This window comes from Cloeon dipterum, chromosome 1, assembly GCF_949628265.1.
Source record: "Cloeon dipterum chromosome 1, ieCloDipt1.1, whole genome shotgun sequence".
Taxonomy (NCBI): domain Eukaryota; kingdom Metazoa; phylum Arthropoda; class Insecta; order Ephemeroptera; family Baetidae; genus Cloeon; species Cloeon dipterum.
The window spans coordinates 9,784,380-9,806,864 of record NC_088786.1 but is presented as its reverse complement, the minus strand read 5'-3'; the positions used below and the strand labels follow the sequence as shown (position 1 = coordinate 9,806,864).

Sequence of the window (22,485 nt, the reverse complement as noted above, 5' to 3'; positions counted from 1 at the left end):
GCACTACTCATTCCATGATTAATAAACTCATCATCATGATCATGGAACTGAACTGGAAATGAGGCCATTTTGTAGCAGCTCATTGCCGGTTGTGTTTCCCCGGCGCTCGTTCTATGTTGGAGTGTTTCCCGATTTCAATAGATGCAGACACAATGAAGCATGTTCTTCAATACATTCTTTAAAATACTTCCCTCTCTCAAATTTTTAACGTTTGTGCAGAAAATAAAAAAAATCTTTCATGATTTCCCACAATCAGAAATTAGACAAAGTTCCACACTGCTTATGCAACAGTCTATTATGTGTCAAGAAAATATGTGCTGATAAGTATATCAAAGACATAATTTTAATTTGGTATAAAATTGCGTTAAGCCTACGTTTTCATTTAGAAAAATTAAATTGGCCTCAGAGATAGGGTTTCAGTTTGTGATTTCGTGTCACCATTAGCAATTTTCTAGTCTGTGGCGGATGTCGACTTAGATTGAGCCCATCATTGTACATTTCAAGGACATATACACCATACAGATTTCGCGCTTCCGCTCCCACTGGAATGCTGTTCACAATATTCAAACAACAGACTAGCAGAGTCATTTCTAATTTATATGTTACTGGTACGCGAGATGGACACTTTGTAGTCCGCTGTTCCACCTATACCTCGAATAAAAGTGGTTCACACAAACCAAAAATTATCATTTTTAGTCAAAATAGACATCAATGAGAGGAAATGAGAACAGAATCAAGAAAAACTTCAAGGAAAAATATTGAAATTTCGTAAGAAATTTTTGATAATAATGTTCATTAATATAATAGGTTATTCACAGCGCTGCAACCAAAGCAAACGTCATGAAACTGTTGTTGTTATTGACGATATCATATGAGGTACAAATATCATTGTTTTTATATATGTATATAACAGTGCCAAAAAATATTATGATTTTAATTTATCCTTAGGCAACATGTGTTAGTTTAGGCGGGATTTCCTTCTTTCCAGCTCATGTGAAGCAAGTATTCATTCTACAAAGTATTTTACGTATTCCAGAGAGAAGCTTGCATTTCATGTTTTGGTTGTTTAAATTTTGTGCAGAGTCACATCGCCGTCTCTATATCCAAAAATGTTGTGAGAATAAAGTTTGCACTGACTCCAACGTAACAGTAAGTAAACCATATCGTGAACTATATGCCAAAAACTTCCTTGGATTGGTATGTAGCAATTTTTAATAACGACGACCAGAAAAGAGTTAGAAACCACCTCTCAACACGCAACATCACGTGGTTAGATTGTTAAAGACTTTTTAAACTTGGAAGTTTGCATTTAATGTGATTTTATATAGTCTCCTTGAAGGCTACCACGAGATCTTCATCATCTACGTCAACTTCAACATCAACTTCAACCTCGACTACGACCTCAACTTCGACCACAACCACAGTTCCTCCATATGTCGAATGTTTGGCGAATGTATGACACAAGATTGAAGTGTAACTGTTTTAAATTTAAAGCCCTCAATAAAGCCTGCGCTACTCGACTCTTCTGGCCTGGTTAACGGTTAGATAAAGTCACTTCTATTTTTTACAACCTGAACCTAAGATTTCTATTTAGTCACTCAAAATCCTATGGTGTCCGAGGGTATATACTATTCTGCATGTGGAATCTTATACTTGATCAGCGATTTTATTTTGGTAAAAAAAAATAACTCAGAAGGGTAATTTTGATCAAAATTCTACAACTCTTACAGATGAAAAATATGACCGATGCCTCGGCACATTGTTGTTCACGTAACATGACATTGGCTAGTTTTGCAACAGATGAGGAGCTGGAATGCTTTTGGAATACCATTTTAATCAGTATATATTTTGCATCAATCGATTGGTCTCAACGATGCTCATTTTTGGCAATTTAAAGAGCCCTACTGGAACCAGGACACCATACCAATATGGTTGGCTGGATTACCGACCAATACAAGCACAGCAACACCATTCGTTACATTAACAGGAACTTCACATTCACTTACTTACCAGCGCAATGGTGCAGTTCTGAACCCATCAAATTTGAGCACAGAATTTTGCCTCTATGGTATTGCTAGCAGCCAAGGGATGAATTTCGGTATGTCTACTTGCGGCACATTAAAACAATTCATGTGCGAGGTGGGATAATATTCTTCAGAAACGGGGTTCTAAATAATCAAGCAATTGATTTGCAGACTCCCCTTACTCGAAGTCTATTTCCAATTTGTCCTAATTGCACAGCAAACGTACGCAATCTCTCAAACATTGAAAATTGGCAAGTGCAACGTTTATCCAAACAGGCGAACCGTGTGGCTGCAATCAATCCATATGTTAGAATGGTCAACGACAGCACTCCGTATAACGGCGTCGTCTTTGAGCCATACAAATATTTGTTTAAATCTTGCAACAATACGTATCTGGTTATCGAAAGCGGAGTATAGCTAAAATAGATAGATATAAAAGAGGATGCGGTATGAACGTTACATTTCATAGCTCAACTGGTACGACTCATGGCAATCGTGTTGTGAACTTGGATTTATTCCGTTATTGCTGGAATCCAATGCTCAAAGATTGTGTTTGGAAAATTCAACAACCAGTGATAAAATTCTCCTACCTATGCATGTCTAATTACTGAAGGATTTGCTCTATTTTATAGGCAAGCTTCCAGTCGGGACGTACTGGGGCGGTGGAGCGAACCATGGTCCTTTAAACGAGAATACATATGGTTGGTGCAGCAGCAGCAATAAAAGCCTCATCACCGATACTAATCTTTGGGACTCCACTCAACCCAATAAGCCTTGGTCAGAGAGGTGCATCGCATTTATTTTGAGTGAATCCAGTTCAATGGTCATTCATGACTATGATTGCTATATGTTGGCATATCCAATTTGTCTGCTTGTTTGATTGTATACAAATGCTATTTAGAGCTACTTATTAAAGATGAGAAACTTTTTTCTAAATGTCCAATCATCACGGGAAATTTAAATAAACATGGTATTTATGGGGCATAATTGCTCTTCTGACGATTCTGACCCGCAATAAAATTACATTTTAATTTCAACACAAATAAAATGCAATTTTTTCACCCTTTTAACCAATACATAAATCGTTAAAAAGAGTCAAATTTTAAACCATCAAAATTGGTTAAAACCCCTTGAAATTCAAAGCATTTTTTAGTCCGACTATAAGGTTACCCCTTGTCGGTCCGTTCCCTCTTTCAGTATAGAAAGCAGTGCTCCAAAAATAGTCTCTTAAAAATAGTAAAATTGTGTTATTTATCTGAAATACAAAGGGTTAATGTTATTAACAAATTCATTTTATTCTTCCTTATCGTCAGCTGTTCCCTGTAGTCATTCAGTCTTTCAAGAGCGAGGAGCAGTCGAGTCAGAAAGAATGTCAAAATTTTGCATGTTCATTTCCTTTAAGTTATTTTTCTAGCAAAGATATAGTAGTACGTATCTGGCGTGAGAAAACTTTTAGGCGCAGTGTTTAAGCTCAAAAAATATCATTTTGGAATAGTTTATTTGCTCACCAAAACGAAAGAGTTATTTAAAGCATACAAAAAGTCAATTTTATTGCAAATCATAGACTTAAGTACTAAAAGTATAAACTCATTTTTTAGGGGGAAGAAAAAAAGTAGACATCAAAACTTCGTTCTGTTTATTTATTTTTATTTATTTATTAGACACCGTCGGTGTACGACTTATTGATTAATTCGTTCTATTTACTTTTTATTAAAATATAGATTTTTAACCTCTGCTCAGTGCATTATCCCGTGAGCTATGAGCTCACCTGGTCCTAATAACAACGACGTTCGGCTAATATAATAAGACCTTGGTTTCTAGTTAAAAACATAACTTAAACGTTTAAAATGAATCATATATTTATTCCAGAGTTCAACCACCTGAGGTGCGAAATCGGATCCACGTCTGACAAATCGCAGACACGATGTCGTGTACGTGTGCGTGCTCAGCTGATTAAAACAAACGTGTTTACGTGTTATTCGACCCAGTTTCGCAGCAAAGTTCAAACCATGGAAAACAAATAAATGAGTAATTCGATACCGCAGCAGCTGAAAGCGCGAATAAAGAAAGAGAGGAAGGAGGTAGTAAACAATAAAGGCGCAGAGCGGAGGAATCGATTTCCCACTTGCAGCTCGGATTTATTCTCGCCGCTCGGCCCTTTCTCAGGGGAAATAGGCGAGCAGAGCAGCCCTGCCTGCAGCCGAGCCGAGCCAGCCAACGTACGTTAGCAAAGCAGCGCGGTTTTTCCACGGCATTTTACATGGTTGTTTGATTTGTAATTTACTTTTCGCGCGGCACGGCCTCATAAAATGTGCACGAGAGATGCGGTGTGTGTGTTGTGCACATTCGCGGACGAGCTTGCCTGGCTGGCTGCTCTTTCTTCCGCCTCTCTCACTCGCTGCCTTTTTAATTCCGCGCGCAGCCGTTTCCTCCGGTCCGATGCAATATTCCCGCTCGAGCAATTACATGAGGGTAATTAAATCCAGCTCCCTATTGTTCTGGCCGTCGGTGTTTTCCAGTTTTATTCAGAGCCGTGCAGGAAAAAGGTACGCGTGCATTCTGGATAGCTTTTCGCTTCGTCAACAATGCCGGCATTATGAGTTTCTTGAGTGTCTTTTAAGCCAGAGGAGGAATTTCTTGCATACATGCTCTGCTTTTTTCAAGTGCAGTGCAGTTCAACTCTCTGCATTGAGTCAAAGTGTAGTATTTAACAGCTAACAGCACAAACGTGTGTAGTATGGTGGTTTGAAATTTTGAAATGAATACTTTCAGGCAAGAATAAAACAATTATTATCTTGGATTTATTCTGGTTCAACAGTGATACACATAACCCGGCGGGCCTACAAGAAGAGGCCAAGCCGGGAAATGGCGAGCAAACAAACAGTGTGGAAATTAAAGTGCGAGAGTCTTCCTGACGATGTTGGCAGTTCCAAGTACTGCAGCTTTCTGCATCAGCTTGAGGTGGTTTGTTGTCAGCGGCAATGTCTCCATCAGCTTCTTCCAGTCTTTGAGCACAACTCCATTTGTAGAAATGACAACAGGAACCACGTTGATTTTCCCCAGGTTGTAGATTTCCTTCAACTCCACTGCAAGCGGCTGATACTTTCTCTTTTTTTCGACGACGGTTCTCTCCACATTGGCATCCAAAGGCACGGCGATGTCGATGATCAGGCCTTCTTTCTTCCGTTGGTCAATGACGACGATGTCCGGTCTGTTGGCCTCGACTGCTCGGTCAGTCACCATCTCCGAGTCCCAAAGAAGACGCACTCCTCCAGCTTCCATGACCTGCGGTGGCTTGCATCTGTAATAGGGCTGCTCTTCCTCCTGTAATTTGAGGCTTTTAGCGAGCGCTTGATGCACCACCTTCGCGACATTGTTATGCCGCTCAAGATACTCCCTGGGAGCCAGGACACTGCATCCTCCGCAAACATGTTGAATCGATTCGTTCTGTACCCTACATAATCGACACCTATCAGAGACATCCTGGCGCATGACATGCCTCTGGTAACCTCGAGTGCTAATCACCTCATCTTGAATGCTAAGAATAAAACCTTCAGTCTCACCAAAAATACCCGAAGTTCTAAGCCACTCAGTTGACCATTCCTTGTCTACATTCTGAGATTCCAGCACCCGAAGAAAACGACCATGCAACTCCTTTCCTCGCCATTCCTGCTTCCTGTCTTCCAAACTCATCAGGGGAAACTCAACGGGATCCACCGAGACGAGATCAAGCGCACCAAATGCCAAGTTCTTTTCTTGAATCACTTCGACAAACTCTGACCTGTTTTGCACAAAATAGTGCCTCAACTGTTCACATTGCCTAGCACACATGACCTCTAAACATAGAAGACCTCGTCCTCCTTCTTTCCTCGGGATGTACAATCGCTGGATTGAACTTCGTGGATGATGAAGCCTAAACTTGGTTAAGGTGACTCGAATCTTCCTATCTAATGCCTGCAATGAAGACTTTGACCATTTCAAGACTCCAAAACTGTACACAGCAACTGGAATCGCCCATGAATTAATCGCTGCGATCTTGCTCCTCCCTGACAAATATGTCTTGCAGACCTTTCGAACTCTAGCCAATACCCTCTTCTCCACCAACTTTCTGACATCACTGCTATTGATCTGCAAAAGCTGCTGCATACCCAAATACTTGTAGCTACCCCCTTCTTCCAAAGAATCAATGACCTCTCCATTCAGCAACTCTAAAACTTCTGCTCCTTCAACCACTTTCCCTTTCTTAACATGAACAGCAGCGCACTTCTCTAAACCAAATTCCATTTTGATCGTGTCACTAAACTTTTCTACCACTTCCAACATTTTCTTCAGCTGCCTTTTGTTGCCTGCGTAGAGCTTCAAATCATCTAAATATAACTGGTGAGATATTAGACCTGCTGGCACTTCAGACATTTTATAACCGCACTTCAGATCGTTGATCAGCATGCTCAGAGGATTCATCGCTAATATAAACCAAAGAGGGCTAAGACTATCCCCCTGAAAAATTCCTCGTCGAATCTGGATCTCATCAGTTCTTGTAGCATTTGGTCCTCTTCCTACAATCAGTTGCGTTCTCCAACTCTGCATACAAGTCTGTAAAAGGGTAATAACAGCGCCATCTACCTTATATAGTCGAAGAACCTCAACAAGCCAAGAATGAGGAACAGAATCGAAAGCCTTTTTGTAATCTATCCAACAAGTTGAAAAGTCTTTTTTGTCTTTTTTGACCTGGGAAGCAACTGCAGAGTCTACCACCAAAAGCTCCTTGCAACCTCGGGACCCTTTCCTACAACCATTTTGCTCTGGAGCAACAATGTTGAGAGCACTAACATGAGCTTCTATTTTCGCTGCAATAATAGAAGTGAAGAACTTGTACAAAGTTGGAAGACATGTTATGGGCCTATAGTTTTTCGCCTGATTGGACTCCCCACTCTTGTAAAGCATGAAAGTGTTGCCTAGAGTCAGAAATTGAGGAATGCTGTCAGGGTCATCAATGAAATCTGAAAATCTACTCTGAAGAATTCTGTGAGTTGCAGGAAATTTCTTCCACCAAAAATTCTGCACACCGTCATGCCCAGGCGCCTTCCAGTTGTGAGATTTCTTGATTACTCTTGACACATCATCTACTCCAATAACGACCTTCTCCATCTGTGTCAAATCTTCACATTTCCCCTTCACATCTCCTATCCACGAAGAACCTTCATCATGCTCTTTTGGATCCGACCAAATTCCTGCCCAGAATTCCTGCAAACTTTCCTTCGATGGCATTTCTCCTTCCACCTGCTTTTGCCCCTCTAGTTTCCTGAAAAACTGCTTTCTATTTTCCCTAAACATCTTCTCTTCTCTCCTTCTCTTCGAAGATTCGTTGAACCTACGTATTCTGCTCCCCAAAGCTGCAATTCTCTGTTTCAAGTATTCGCACTTCCCCATCAACCTCCTATTTGCTGTTGGAGAACTCAAAGACAGCTGCATAGTCAGCAGAATTCTTTTCACATTTCTTATCACCCTCCTTCCCGAAGAAAACCTGTACCTCAAGAAGGCCTGGACATGAGAAATGTCTTTCCTAAAACCATTGATTCTCTTCTCAATTTTCCTAACCCATCTTGGTATAGACGTTGTTTCAGCTTCCTCCCTTGGCACTGTTGGCTCCTCATTCACCCTAATACCCAGCACACTACAAACTGCTAATGCTGCACATTTGACCAAATTTATAAGCCTTTCCAAAGTTAAGTCATCATGTAGTTCCCTATCCAAAATACGATTCATTCTAGCAACACATTCATTAGCCGATCTGTTTGACGGTATCTTTGGGATTCTCGGAACAGCATTCATGACTGCATTCTCGTACCGTGACCTGTAATTCTGAAAATCAACATTAAGTCTTAAATCTATCTGATTTTCTTCTCCAGCAACCACTTCTTCTTCTTCTTCTGCATCATCTCCATGCTGGTTTTGACCCATCAAACCTGCTTCTTCATTTGCCTCGTTTGTTTCTTCCTGTGCTTCTAAATTTAACTCTCCTCTTCTCCTTCGTGAAACTCTTTCAACTATTTCGGCAGCACCTGTCAAATTCAATTCCTGCTGGATCTCAGCCCTCAACTCATGAACCCTGTCTTCAGAAACCCTTTTGCTAGAACAAATAATCCTATACTGGCCACAAACATTCTGCTCTGAAAGAATTGAAGACGGATAGATTTTTTCCCATTCCTGCAACAACCTGACACGGAAGCCCTCCACCTGAGTTCCCACCTTCGTTGCTCTGTAATATGCGCGTAATAAGTTCTCATTCAGTTCATCAGTCCATTTAACGCGTTGTCTTGGTCTCCCTGCCTGGGTGAGTAGTGCGCTAGGCTCCACCAAACCCGATGACGCAGGTGCACCTGAAGATGTTGAAGGTGCAGCGGTAGACATACGTGGTGCAGCGCCGCTCCCTCGCCGATGGTTCGAGGGTCCACTATTTACCACGGGCGCTTGAATCTCAACTGAATTAGTGCCATCATTCAGTGAGTCACCCTCAATGGGTGAAATTCTCTTTCTCAATCGGGGCATTTAGCCTAAAATTCGAGCTACAACCGCTTTGTTTGTTGTCAACAATAACGCAAAAATGCTATCGACAAAGAAACAAGCTAACTGACTGTTGAAATGAATTCGACAACTATAATGGCCAAATTGAAAGAAACTTTAATTCTGGAAATCTGATGATAAAATTGGTCCCTGAGCGAGATCTTATGCTCAAACGAAAAAGAATTTCCTACCTTTTCAGAAAAGGGGAAGCGGGGGATCCAAAAACTACAGATTCCTATAGAAAAAGCCAAATTCGCAAGAGCCACTCAAGAAGACGACAGTCAAGTTCCAACAATCAAGCAAGAATCCCAATTATTATTATTATTATTTTTTTTTATTAAGGAAATATTTTATTTTAAATCTTTGGAAGTCCAGCTAATTTAGAAGAATTAACGGCTGGTGCTTATACAGCTGCACAAGGCAGCACAATTATTACAGTCATGTACACATGCATAATCATTCAAACAAAATTAATGCAGTGTAGTTGATTAGAGTCCGATTCTATTGTTTATAAGAAACATTTTTATTTTTCGCTTAACATCACTTCTGTCACTCAGATTTGTGGATAATTCACGCCTTTCATATAAATTCAGATAATTTACGTGAGTTATATACCTCCATTGCTATCAACAGTACTTCAAATAAAATCCTCCTTGTATTCTATTAAAATATATTTTTATCGTTTGTACACCTGTCATGATCATGGACCAAAATAAGTCTGCAATTGCTAATAGTTTCAAATGTTGTGTTAATAATTTATCTAATTTATATTTAATTCATACATTTTGTAGTTCAATTTAATAAGGGATTTTTTATTTTTATTCTATAAATATTTATTAATGGATATAATAAAATATAATTATATGTTTATATAATATATATTTTTAAAACAAATATATAAAAAGGGAAAAAATGATATATATATATATATATATATATATATATATATATATATATATATATATATATATATATATATATATATATATATATATATATATATATATACAATTTTATAAATAATTAAAGAACACTTAGTTCTTTTAAAGTCTTAAACCTTAAGTAAACTTGTGATAATTTCAATCAAAACATTTATATTGATAGATTAGCAAAACCATTGACCGAGTTCCATGGTCAAAGATTAACCATCTTTCAAGCAACAATTATTATTATCTTGCTCATAATTTGGTTCTATATTGCAAAACTCTAGCTCATGTAAAAATTTTCTACATTTTCTACTTGCAATAAATTTCCTATGGAAAAGGAAAATTCTTGATTTTTTAAAGATAAATAGGATTAATAGTTTTAAACATATGCCATTTGTGAAAAGGCAAGTTGGCAGGCTCAATATAATTGGCTTATTGTCCCATTGTCCCGTTTCCTCACCTGCGGCAATCTTGGCACTGCGAAAGTGGAAGTTGTGCTGGCTGCCGGTGCGATATGTGTCAGGCGCAGGCTAAAGGGGTGGATTAGACGCTATCTTGGTTCCGTTCACCCCTGCAGTTTCGGCCGCCAATTAACACCAACGAATGCATGTGTATAGAGGGGTTGGCACGCATTAGAGCCGAAAACGTGCTCCACTTTGCAGAGATTTTCCAAGAACCATTCCATGTCACTCGGCTCCAGCTTCTACTCTGGTATTTCCAGGATTTGTGATCTTCGGAGAATTGTATTATCACCTGCTGGGTTTGGAATTTACTAATTAAAAATATTTCGATTAGCTTTTGAATTTCCGTTTTTTATGTTGGAAATATTTCAAACGGTGTTGTCGGAGCGACAAAGCAAATGGAATTCAAATTAAAGTTGACATGCAAAAATATTCAAGGCCTTTCTGAAAACTAATTTGAACCGGGCTACAACAGACTGTCGGCCTGCTCGGGCCAAATAATGCAAATGGTATGCATGCTGCTCCTGGCACGGGGCGGACAATTATCCCAGTCTGAACCGGTAAAAAGCAAAGTCAGAAATAAACCTCGCGCCGATTTTCATTTTGTATCGAATATTCCAGGCGCGAAGATTGCGTATTTTTATGGGCAGTTGTTTCTCTTTGGAAACAATAAACACGTAATTATACCGTACGGTGCATGCGCGCGTCCTTTTAATTAAAGCTGTATATTATTTTTTTTCAGCTGCGTGTCGACCGCTGCACACTCGCATACAGCAAATAAATTATAGAATGCTTCCTGCATGCCACAGCATTTGAATTTTATCTGCATGAAGAGCGCGGGAGCAGGCGGATGCCTTTTTAATTCTTTATTGTCTCGTACTGCAACCATTTATTCAAATTCGTCCGTGGCTCTGCAACCGTGGTTTTCAGTAGCTGCGCTCGCAACGCCACAGTTTTTCGCGAGTCTTCCCCGCCAGATGCTTTCAATTCATACTTCAGCAACATTAGTTTGGATGGGAAGCGAGAGAAAGAATTTTGAATGAGGAGAAATGGAAATCGTTTTACAGAGAATAAAGCTGGTGAATGAAAAAAGAGGCATAGAGATAATTAAGCTCAAAAGACGTTTAAAGAAAACTGAACTGAACAAAAGCTTACATTAAATTAATGAGAACGAAAGAAACCATTTTTAAATGAAGGGATAAAATAATTTAATAATCATAGGTTTACTTTTTTAAATGAACATAACATAAGTAACAGCCAGTACTATATATATATATATATATATATATATATATATATATATATATATATATATATATATATATAAATTAAAATTGTTTATTTCCTGTGAAGACAAGGACAAAAAGCCTTTACTTTTTACTGTTTCAGAATTATTTTAACACTAATTGAAGCAAAATAAATCCTAGGTTATATATGTATTATCAAATAACGCACGTTCGTGGTCCTTTGATTAGTGAAAATAGCAAAATATTTCCCTTGTGCAAGGATTCGCTATCTAAAAATAAATTACGAGAATATTGCCGATGTGAGACGGTTTTCGCAGCCAATTTTGATGTAATTTCACTCTTGGCAATGGTAATGCAATCGCATATGAATAATAATGTGGATTAAACAAATTCAAACTCTTATTAATTTTGCCTTAATATATGCAAATATGCAAATTTTCAAATATTTAAACTTTACACTTTAACCAATGATGTCATGAGCAATTCGAAAGCTTGTTGTTAGTCAGGTGAAAGATTATTTTAAGAAAAACAGAGATTTTTTATTTATTTTATATCTGTACATGGCAAAGACAATGGACATGGACACATTCAAAAGTTAAAATTAGTGTTTTCGTGCAAACATTAAAAGCTGTTAATTGCTCACTGTTTAATGATTCCATAAATATGTGTGTGATATAATATAATCAAAAGTAAGTCTTCAGCTGAAAAGAAAAATAACGAGCCAATTATAATTTGTAATCGCAACTAACGTTACATAGTAAGAAGTAACTTAATTTATTCAAAATGTTCCATAGAAAAAATGTTTAATAAACGCAAGCAAAAATGGATTAATTTTAATTTGAGCAAAAAAGCTCTGTTAAAAAATTACCTAATTTAATAAATATATATGTACAACGTTTCCTAAAATTATTTTTGAAGACATTTTATTCAATCTTCCATTCCAAACCTGTGGTTCTTTTAATTTTTTTTCTGGAAATTTCTGGCTGTTTGTTTTTGCTATTTATCCACTCTTTTTTGCGAAAGGTGGATATGGATTTTATCCCACAGTTGTGAGCTGATTTTACAGGAAACCACGTTTTATTTTATTTTTCTTTTATTGCGATGGAAATTTACTGTACTACCAATAGCAACGCAGCAGGAGCATCCGATTTTTTTGGCACAGATCCTGCGTTGCGATGTCGCGCGCGGCGGCCCGAAAGCCCCAAAGGTCAGCCGGCACGTATTTATTTCCAGCCGTGCAGCATATTTTCTGCATTCAAATGCAAAAAAGCGGCAGAAAAAGCAGGGTTGGCCCGTGGCCAGGCACCGGTGGCGGGGCTTTCGCCTGCAAACAACTAGGGGGTCGTTGTACACAAACAAAGGCACGGCGGCGGGCGGAGCGGGGCATTATCTTTTGTAAAATACACGTGGTGTGGCTGCCAGGCAGCGAACTATGCCGCTGCCGCCGCCGGCTTCTCGGGGGCGAAAGTGCGAGCGAGCGAGCGAGCGAGCGAGTGAAGTGCTAAACCGCGTCATTTATTCACAAGAGAGGCCTGTTTGCCTGCGCTATTGGTAAGGAACAGCCAGCCGACTAAATTATTTCGCACGAGATAAGTAAAGCAGGCTACTTTACGCGAGTCGTAGAGTCGGCGAGTATTTCCCTAAAAGCATCCTGCTCCGGTGGCAGTGCAAATGTGTCGACGCACTGCACTGTCAGCACCCGGCACAATCCTTCCTTGCGATGTGTGACAGTCACTCACGCGGGCCCCACGACTTGCGGCCACCGCTCACCGAGCTACAGGTCGGGAAATTTGGCCAATTGTAATTACTCGGCTGCCGGGGTTCATGCTCGGATGACTTTCCATTTCGTATTTTATCCTGCTTGTCACATTCACACAGAGGTTTTCGACTCACTGCGGTTTGCGAGTTTTGCACGCGTCAGCTGCTAATGCTCGCGAGTGCAAAAATTTTTGTTGCTTGTGTGCGGTCGCGCGCTGATATTTAAAATTGCACCAAATTTAGTCTCTGTATTTTACCGTGCTATTTCGATGTAAATTTTAGTAGTTAAAATGTTTTCATATGTTCAAAAATGTCATACCTTATCATAAAATATTGTTTCATAATCGCAAGAAATGTGCACAGAATCACAATGATGCAACATTTCTGAAATTTAAATTAACGATTTGTGTCATTGCCTAAAAATTAAAATTAATATTTGGTTAAAATAAGATAAAACTGACTAAAATCTATTGAATTGTATAATTTTTTAACAAGAAAAAAATCAACATTAGCATTAACTGCGTTAAAATCCAAAGGAATGCACGCACCGTGATATTTAAATCTGCTCTGAGCCAAGCCATTTTGTAATAAAAGCTTAACAATATTTAAGCTCTAAAATTATATTGAACTGAAAATTCTTTTTATAAGATTTCATTTTGTTTTTATGTCCAACAAATTACTTCAGTTTTTTTTACAATTGCAACAGAAATATTTATAAGTGTAAATTTTAAAGGTGATCTCTGCCTTTGACAGATAAAGCTCCACAATAAAACAAATAAACAATGGAAATGAAGTTCATTTAAATTATAAAATCAATAAATTATACAAAAAGTATTTAGCCCGAATATATGAGAAAAAAACGAAAAAATGAGATCAACTAAAAATTAGCATTCAATACTACTTATATTATTCATTCCCGTTTTAACCAGGTCATTTTCAAAGATTAAGAGAAAATTTTAACCAGCAATTATTTCCATAGAGCTATTGCCGTGCAACATCATATTGCGAGTAAAAATTAAACGTAAATAAGTAAACTGATGTTGCGCGTTGAGTAATAAATCAACTGATTTGTTACAAAAATCTTTACAACTGACTTTTATTTGTATTTGAAGAAGATGACTATTGGGGGAACATTTAAATTTAGCTCTCAAATATCACCCAACAAAAATAAATAAGACATAAATTGAGAGTTGAATTAAGAGAATATTTCAATTATTAGAGAATAAATTGTAGAAGACGTGAATATATATTAAAGAGCAAAAACAATAAAAATGGTTTCGTTGACATCGAAATTAGTTTCCTCAACAAATTTGACAAGTTAAGGAATATCTTTAAAATATCTGTCATTTATTCACTCTGTAAAGCGTATTGTAGCTTGATTGGGATTTTCTTATCAAGGGATGAATATGTCTGTTTAGGCGGAAAGTCATTCAGAACAAAAGCTAAAAAAAATCTTGTAGAGTATCTTTAAGATCGTTTTTTTCTGTTCAGTGTACTCTGGGTGAGATGACGAGAGCGTCTTTGCGGACAATGTAAAGAGATGCCCTGCAGTGCCAAGAAATCTCTCTTGAGAAGTTTAAACAGCAAACTATTCTCAAATTTATACACCCACTTGCAAATTGCTGGAGGACACTTGGATAGCAAATGCGCGAATCGCACCAGCACCAGAGACACGAGAGCCGTGCGCTAAATTGCTCTGAATGAAGTGACTCGACCTTTCCTTTGACTGGCAGCTATTAAATTTAATCCCAACTTTTGCAAATTGCCCCCGGAATTCAGCACAGCTACACGAATTTGCATTGTAAATTAGCCTGGAGCTTTGGCTCTCTACATTATGCAGTGGACAATTCCAGAGCAGCAGGGTGGTTTTTTCCCTGTAGACTCTATTTGAGGATGTAGCCACATAAATTGTATCGTTTTGATTTAAAATTGGGAAAATTTAGACCTGATTCTCAGAATAATTTTCATCTAGGCAAAGTAGGCAAAGAGGATTTATGTAAGTTCCTCAATCAACAATACAATCATTAAGTTCGAAATTAATTTCGTCCCTTCAGCAGTTCCAAAACGGGTTCTATTGAAATAACCATGCATGACAAAAGCAACGCAGCTCCGTTTTCCTCTCGTTTGCGAATTTCACCCCTGGCAACGAGCGTCGGGGCAAAGGCAGGGGTGCCGTTGCGAATTCCGCAGCACCCTCAAGCAACCGCACACAACAGCGCAGAGGACTAATCAGCGGCAATCGCGTCCACGCATGCCGGGCACTCATCAGCGGCCGAGGGCACTTTGAGGGCATTATGAAGATGGATATAAAATCCCGGTGGGCCGGCAAGCCGACTGTTATTTCATGCTAATTTGCTAATTATCATCGCACTTTGCACGTCCGGCGGCGGCGGCGTGCTCATTACTGTAATGATAATGCGCGAGATTCTGCGGCCGAGCGCACATTTATCGCACGCCTGATGATGCGGTCGCATTTTCCTGACTAATGTTGCATTATAAATACTTCTCTGGTGTTCCTTCAAGATAAGGCGCTACGCTGCCCCTGTTGGTATAGTTACTTCCTTGCGCCCCGCCGCAAATTAATGCGCCCCTAAAAGGGACACACACGCACACACTCTCTCGCTCGCATTTCACGAGCGTGTGCGCTAACTCAGTGAGTGCATGCCCTGATGGTGAGGCCAAGTGGAATGAACTGTACAACGCCGACGCCCAGACGCTCAGGGTTCCATGTTGACGCCAGACGGGTCCACTTAAAATGTACATTCGTTGGGGGAATTCTTGGATTTCGAGTTTCTTCCAACAAAATCTCAAGACCTACTGGACATGTTTAAGGATTTTTGTGCCTATATTGAATGATTTGTACTTTTATAGACACTATACAAAAATAGCTTTTCATCAATTGACTTCTTAGGCTGTTAAACTGTAAAAAAGATGTTATAAAAATGATGTATGAATGACAAAAAAGGGTTTTCTGCAAACAAAAGTATTTCTGCCAGTATATAAACGTCTCCGTCAACCTGAATATATTTTGATTTTTTTCTAGCTGTTCTTATCTTCCAAAGCTAAATTATTGTATAGCATCCTCCTTCAGTTTTCCAATATGTCCCAATATAAATATTTGTGTGGTGAATTTCTGTCATGTTGTAAAAAGGGAAGTTTAAAAATATTGTCGTAGACCAAATAATGCCTACTTCCGTTCTAAAATATATTTTGGCTATTTTGTTGAAAACTTGTCAAAGCCAAAATTTAGTAAAAAGATGTTCAAAGCTAAGCGATTGCAAAGTTTGCAAAAAAAATATGACAAGTTTAGATCTCTGGGTTGAGTTGTGTTTTGAGACAATTTTTATTGCCAAACTTAACAGTTCCTGTTAAGCTTAGACTTTTACAATATGAAACAGTCAGAATGCCTATAGGAGGAGAAAAAATATTTGAATTAAATATGAAGTACAGTGCACCAAGAAAGGGAAAGCCTTTGTATAATACGCTTGATCATTTTTCATTATATGTTAATACTCAAAATGGTACAAAAGGTCGACCTCATTTTGCAAATCTAATTATAGCACAAATTGAATAAATGTATTCCGCCGGCATAGTTAGTGAATGAATTATCGGGATGCCTTAGCAACGATGAGTACAGAGCAGCCTTTTCATCAAACCATTAGGAAAACAAACAAGAAAGCAAAGTTGTCGCTTTTTGTCCTCAATAGCGACGGTGCTGCTTTTCTTTGCCAACAGAAAATGAAGTTGTATGGTGTGAAGCAACAGAGTATCTAGCAACTGCTCTTAAACTTTTTTTGCCCCGCCTATAATATGCAAAGGCAACACGCCCAACATCAGCTCAACACCACGGAAGCGCCATCAAGGATGATGAGATGACATTGTGTTGCTCAGCAGCCCATGCACGATGAATTCTAAATTTGCCGGCAACTTGCTTTCTAGCACGCACCAAACAAATTACCTTTCAGCCAACTATTTGCGAGTGGCATTCTGGAACTCGTTACTCGTCTCGTGGAACGAGAGCACAACTTTCATTTTGCTAATATATATAGTTTTAAGGTTGCGATAATGATGCAGTCGCTGCACATGCTCTGTAGAGAGCGGATTTCGCCGGGAACTTTCTGAAAGCGGATTTATTCTCAACAAAAGCGCTGCCGGAGGGTGTGCAGCGACGGAAAAATAAAAACACGCATTCTGAGCATATAAAAATGAGAGGGCACACATCCACACTCATTTTACTGCGCGCGATATTGTCCCTCATTTCTCTGCCCTCTGGCCTCGGGGTCTCCTTTTTCTTCTTGCCTCTCCCTTTCATTTCGCGGCACGACCTGCTCTTGTCTTTTTCCTGCTTCCCTGCCCGCATGGTTAATTATTTGAGCATTAAAAATTCTCATTTACGCAGCATCTACCCTTCGCTGGAGAGCGCGAGTTGAGCCGTCGAGCCACTCGCTGCGTCGCTGCCAGCTTTGAGCTTTCACAAATCAGCAATAACCGGCATCTGCTCCCTGAGATACACACGTACGCTTCCTTCTCGATCAATAGAACAGCATGTCCATCACCATGATTTCCCCCTATTTGATTTACAGTTTAATTAATTTTTAAATGTTAAATATTCATGAAAGATTAACCAAATAAAATTTTCAACTTATTTATTCATGTTTGTGTTGGAATTGAAGATGACAAAAATTGCTCACTATAATTTTATACATTTACCATGAATTAGGACTTAAGATGCTAAGTCGAAACAAGTCGGGGAAATAAAATAACGCTCTAGGCAACGAGAAAACACATTACCCGGTTTTATTTCAACAATGGAATATTTCTCGAGTGGCTTCTTCGATAAAAAAATACCCCATGCGCAGGGGTGATTCTAGGATAACTGATGTGCTTTTAGTCATCACCAGTACATTACCTTCAAACTTGGCAAGTTTATGACACTGTCCAGCATAACTGTAAGACATCAAGCTCATTTTGCTGTTGTTTATTCTGGCCAGAAAAACCATTAAATACCTTCGCAGGATTCAAACCATTATTTGACCAATCTTTTAATCTTTCTTAAATATTTTTCCTTTTCACTATTTTGAGGAATTTAATAAATTATTTTTAGATTAAAATGCGCAATAGGAAAATGGAACATTTGCAAAAGGACGGTATCATTATCTTTTGGAGGTTTTGTACCTGAATAACGAGCAATTGGTTATGAATATTTCACTGGATTTAGACTTTCTATAAACCTGTTTTAATTTTGAAATATTAATTATGCTTGATGTTATTGACACATAATTCACCATTTATATCTAACCGTAATTTATGTATGCACTGCTTCGAAAACAATGTAACAAATATTGTACGTTAAGATTTTACCTCAAGTAACTTAAGAAAAATAATAATGCTCATGAGCGATTTATATCTCAATCTAAACCTTGGAAAAGAGTTATAATATTCTCTCACGCATTCCGTGAGATTGCACTCTCCAGTATTTTCCCGTTTGCGGCATCAGGCTTAAATTTTCACTTTGCATGGGCTGTGGCCATTCTTCCATTCGAGCCCCAGCATAATGCCGGCTAAGGCTTTGCGTTATATTTAATCTGCTTGCTAACTACTGCAATTATTTTGCATATAAACCGGCCAGGTTGGTTTAATGGTGATGGTGATGCGAAGGGTATGATGCCGGCGCTGAGCAGTGTAGTGTGCACTTGTTTTATAAACTGCGGCGAGCGCTGTGTGTGTGTGGTGCGGATTTGCATTAGCTGTTAATGCCGGTCGTTGAGTTTAGATCCCGCGCGCTGCTCCTCTTAATTAATCGTAAAATTTGATCTGGGTGTGCGCAGATTTCTAGAAAGCGACGGCAATGCTGGTCGCTTTTGTGCGTGCTAACTTCATTAAAGCAGAGCAGCCCGCCTTTCAATTATTCCCGTCCACCGCATTTTAGCACCGCCACCGTGTTAAAAATTTTACAGCTTATTGTCGCCTTAATATTTGATGTCCGTTGCAGACTCTTTTTATGTCTCTATTGATTAAATTAGCCGTTCAATCTGCGACTGACGTCCGTTCTCCTTGACAATCATGCTCAGGCGGACGAAGAAAAAACAGTCTGGCACCGCCTTTATGGCGAGTCGATATTCTGAGTCATGCACCCTTTCATAAATTTTGCACCTCCTCATTTGCATTCTGACAGCGCGAGTGAGCTGCAATTATTCAAATAATCTCGCGCGCGCGCGCGCGCGCGACATGCTTGTGTATCTTCTTTAGTAACCAAACACCTCGGCGCAAAGGAATAAATTTTCGGCTCCTCACTCTCTCACACTTGCATTCCCAAATGCAAACACTTCTCACAATGCAGCTAATTTGCATCTCGAGGGTCTGAATTACACGCCGTGCACTCGCGTTTTCCACACTCTGAGGGAGGAACGAGAGTTGCATCGACATGTAGTCGTGTAGGACCAAAGACAGGGCTTAGGATGGAAATATGTATGAATAAATTCCATTAGAGTTATGGAGACGTGAAATCCCTGCATTCAAATTCCATTCTAAGAGTTGAAGTCGAGTTTTGTCTTTGGGTTTCGGGTCTAAAGCACAAAAACCATTGCTTTCCAAAATGCATCCTCAGGATTTATTTTAAGGAAATTAATGTTGCTGAAGCTTCGGTCGAGTTTTTGTAATGACTAAAAAGAGGAATCCCTTCTTTCCACCATTTCACGTTTCAGGATTATAATTTTTGACAGTGATAAATCAATTTATTTGCCTCTTCAAAGACAAATATTAACAATTTGACCTCATACAGGGTTCTTAGCAATGCATTCTTTTCTAAGCAAGCGCGTTCTGCGCTCTCAGAAGGAGCGAGTCTTAGGGAGATATATTTTGACGCTGCAGAAGTTCTTCAGAAAATTACGGTAGCCTTTAACAAAATTGAACTCATGCTCACCGCACCCTGCATTAGCTCGTTAAAAGCCGGTCGCATTAAAAATTAATTTGAAGAATGGAGAGGGGCGATTCTTAAGCTAACTCTCGTCCCTCGCCCCCGCAGCAAGTTTTCATTCTGCTCGGGGAGAAAACCCCGAGAGACACATAATATCTCCATCACCCCGCGCTTATTTAATTTTGACAGCAACTTTGTCGAGACGTTCATAAATAAAAAGTGCAGCAGTGGGCCACCCTCGTTGGAAAACACCTCATCAAATTCCGGCAGCGAGCGCAGAGATATTTAATTCCGGCGCGGGAATCCATTACAAGCGGAGTAAGTTGGTATTAATTGCAGCGGGGGCTGCAGCAGCAGCAGCAAAGGGCGAAAGAACTACAGCAGCGACCCTCTATATGGCTGGCCATTGAGTGCTAATCTGTTGGACACGGGGGCAGGGGAAGGGTCGCCGCTCGGAGAGAGGACTATCTTCATGCTTCACACAAATTTAACAAGCAACCGCCCCCTTGTCTGCCCGGCAAAACCTGCTCTGTATTTGCCTCGGATCGCTTCTGTACGCTGTAACATCATAATTTATTTATGCGCTATATACAACTCAATGAATCAATTATAGGATTCATTGCCTTTATTTTATTTTGTGTTATTAAATATAGCAAAAGATTGAATTTTATCCGGAAGGTAATTTACGAAATAAAGTTTGGACTACGTAATTGAAAGATTGGTGACCATTCAACTTGTTGAACAATTAATGGGGTATTCCTTGAGAAAAGGTTAATACTTGAGTTTCGTTGCGTCAAACAAATTTGTATGATAGATTTTCTTGTCTTGTTGGTGTGGTGACGGTATGAGCTCTGATGTAGAAACAGGATTCAAGCAGTTCCAAAGTGCTCTCAGAACTTGGTCTTGGGTGGCTGGCTTGAAGACGCCATTTATCGCACCATTTATCAAACTGAGCAGATCAGCTAATACTACAATTTTAGTCCCCTTCCTTCTTACTGAGAGTAAAATTAAAACCAAAATTGTATCCTAATTATCAAAACATGGCAAAAAGTGGACATATATAAACGTTACCGTCGGTATTTTTGTGCCTGAAATGATCAGGAAAATTCAACCAAGCATGTTGTTTAAATTTTTACTTTGCGCTAAAAATAAAAAATGTGCATGTTTACTCGCAATCGTTGTGAATTCGCTTTTCAATCTATAAAGCGCTGATTGAAATTACAATTTTCCCCGGTGTTTTATTGCCAAAAGAGCTGCCTCAAATTTTTACTGATGTTTGCTTTGACTTCAAAATTGCTCGCCGGCCATGATTAAAAATATTCCACCAAAACGAAAAAAATAATACAACAAAATCGAGTTGTGCAAGCCCTTGCGGCGCCACTGGCGATGAATTTTTAAGCGGTTTCATCCATAACACCCTATTAAAGTTGAATGAAATTGCAATTTCCGCGCTCGATGGGGAAATTATGATGAGGCATACGCACGCCACACGGCGTGTCCATCGCCACCGGCAATTAAATTTATTTATTCATGCGGCGTGCGTATTTCAATTCACGTCCAGCAGTCATGTCATTACGCCTGACCATATTTAGTGCATACAGATGGCTCATTAACGACTGCAACACTGCGTGTAATGATAATGAATAGACATGTTTGTGTGTGTGCATGTGGGGGTGCCACCCCTGGCCGGTGAGTGTCTGCCTCAGCCTCTCACCTACACATGCACACAAATGCCCCCGTGACAAGCAACAAGCTCTCTCTGTTGTCCGACAGAAGGCAGCTGCCAGCCCGGTGAGCAGTGATTGCACGCGCGCTGAATGGATCGGAAGGCAAATAAAACCGTTTTTCTGCATGCACTCTACTTTCTTGCTTGTTTATTTCTGTACTGAAATAACGAGACAAGGTAAGCGCTCTTCAAGAAGCACATAAAGAGCCGTTATTCAAATAGAGTGTTTTGAAATGCAAGTCATTCGCTGCGAGAGTGTCACGTTCGATATACTGCAAATCTAAATAGTTGAATGAAATGCAAGTAGTACATGTTGCACCACTTCTTGCACGAGTATCGAGGCGATGATTGGTAAAGAAAGCAATCAAAATGGCTGAATTTTTATATGAGAAATTTCCCGAGCTGCGTTTAATCATCTCTAATTGTTCTTAGAATTTTGATATGGGATATGCAATTAAAACCTGTTTGTTTAGAGCGACCTACTTGTACTTTGACGTTGGTGTAATTTAATCAAAAGCGTTGTTTAGCGAGTATATTATTAAAGTGCACATGAAATTTTATAAGATATAAAATATTGCTCGGGTCGGGAATTCTAGACGTTTTTTAATGCTATTCTTAGAGACATCTAGAATCAACCATTTATCGGTTTTTAATTCTAGATTATTTTAAACAAAAATTTCAATCAAGCACTGGCATAGGCGTCATTTTGCGGGATTTTTAAGATGCATATACCAGTCTTTCCAGGTAATTTACGGTAATTTAGATTATTTTTGGGCGTATGACCGGTTTAATACGGTTCAAGTGACGCTCAGAATTCTTAATATTTCATAATTCATGCAAATATGGTATTTTTAAAGTAAGTC

General features: G+C 39.1%; 1 protein-coding gene across 1 annotated transcript; it reads left to right on the top strand.

Annotated features, from left to right (window-relative positions):
* Positions 1-665: 665 nt before the first annotated feature.
* On the top strand, positions 666-2,616 carry LOC135948600 (integumentary mucin C.1-like). The gene is made up of 12 exons (XM_065497954.1): positions 666-768; positions 819-876; positions 949-1,018; positions 1,082-1,149; positions 1,206-1,269; positions 1,329-1,453; positions 1,507-1,540; positions 1,595-1,674; positions 1,731-1,839; positions 1,898-2,139; positions 2,196-2,246; positions 2,301-2,616. The coding sequence occupies exons 1-12, from the start codon at positions 722-724 to the stop codon at positions 2,439-2,441; spliced, it is 1,089 nt and encodes a 362-aa protein (XP_065354026.1). The 5' UTR covers positions 666-721; the 3' UTR covers positions 2,442-2,616.
* The last annotated feature ends 19,869 nt before the right edge of the window (positions 2,617-22,485 follow it).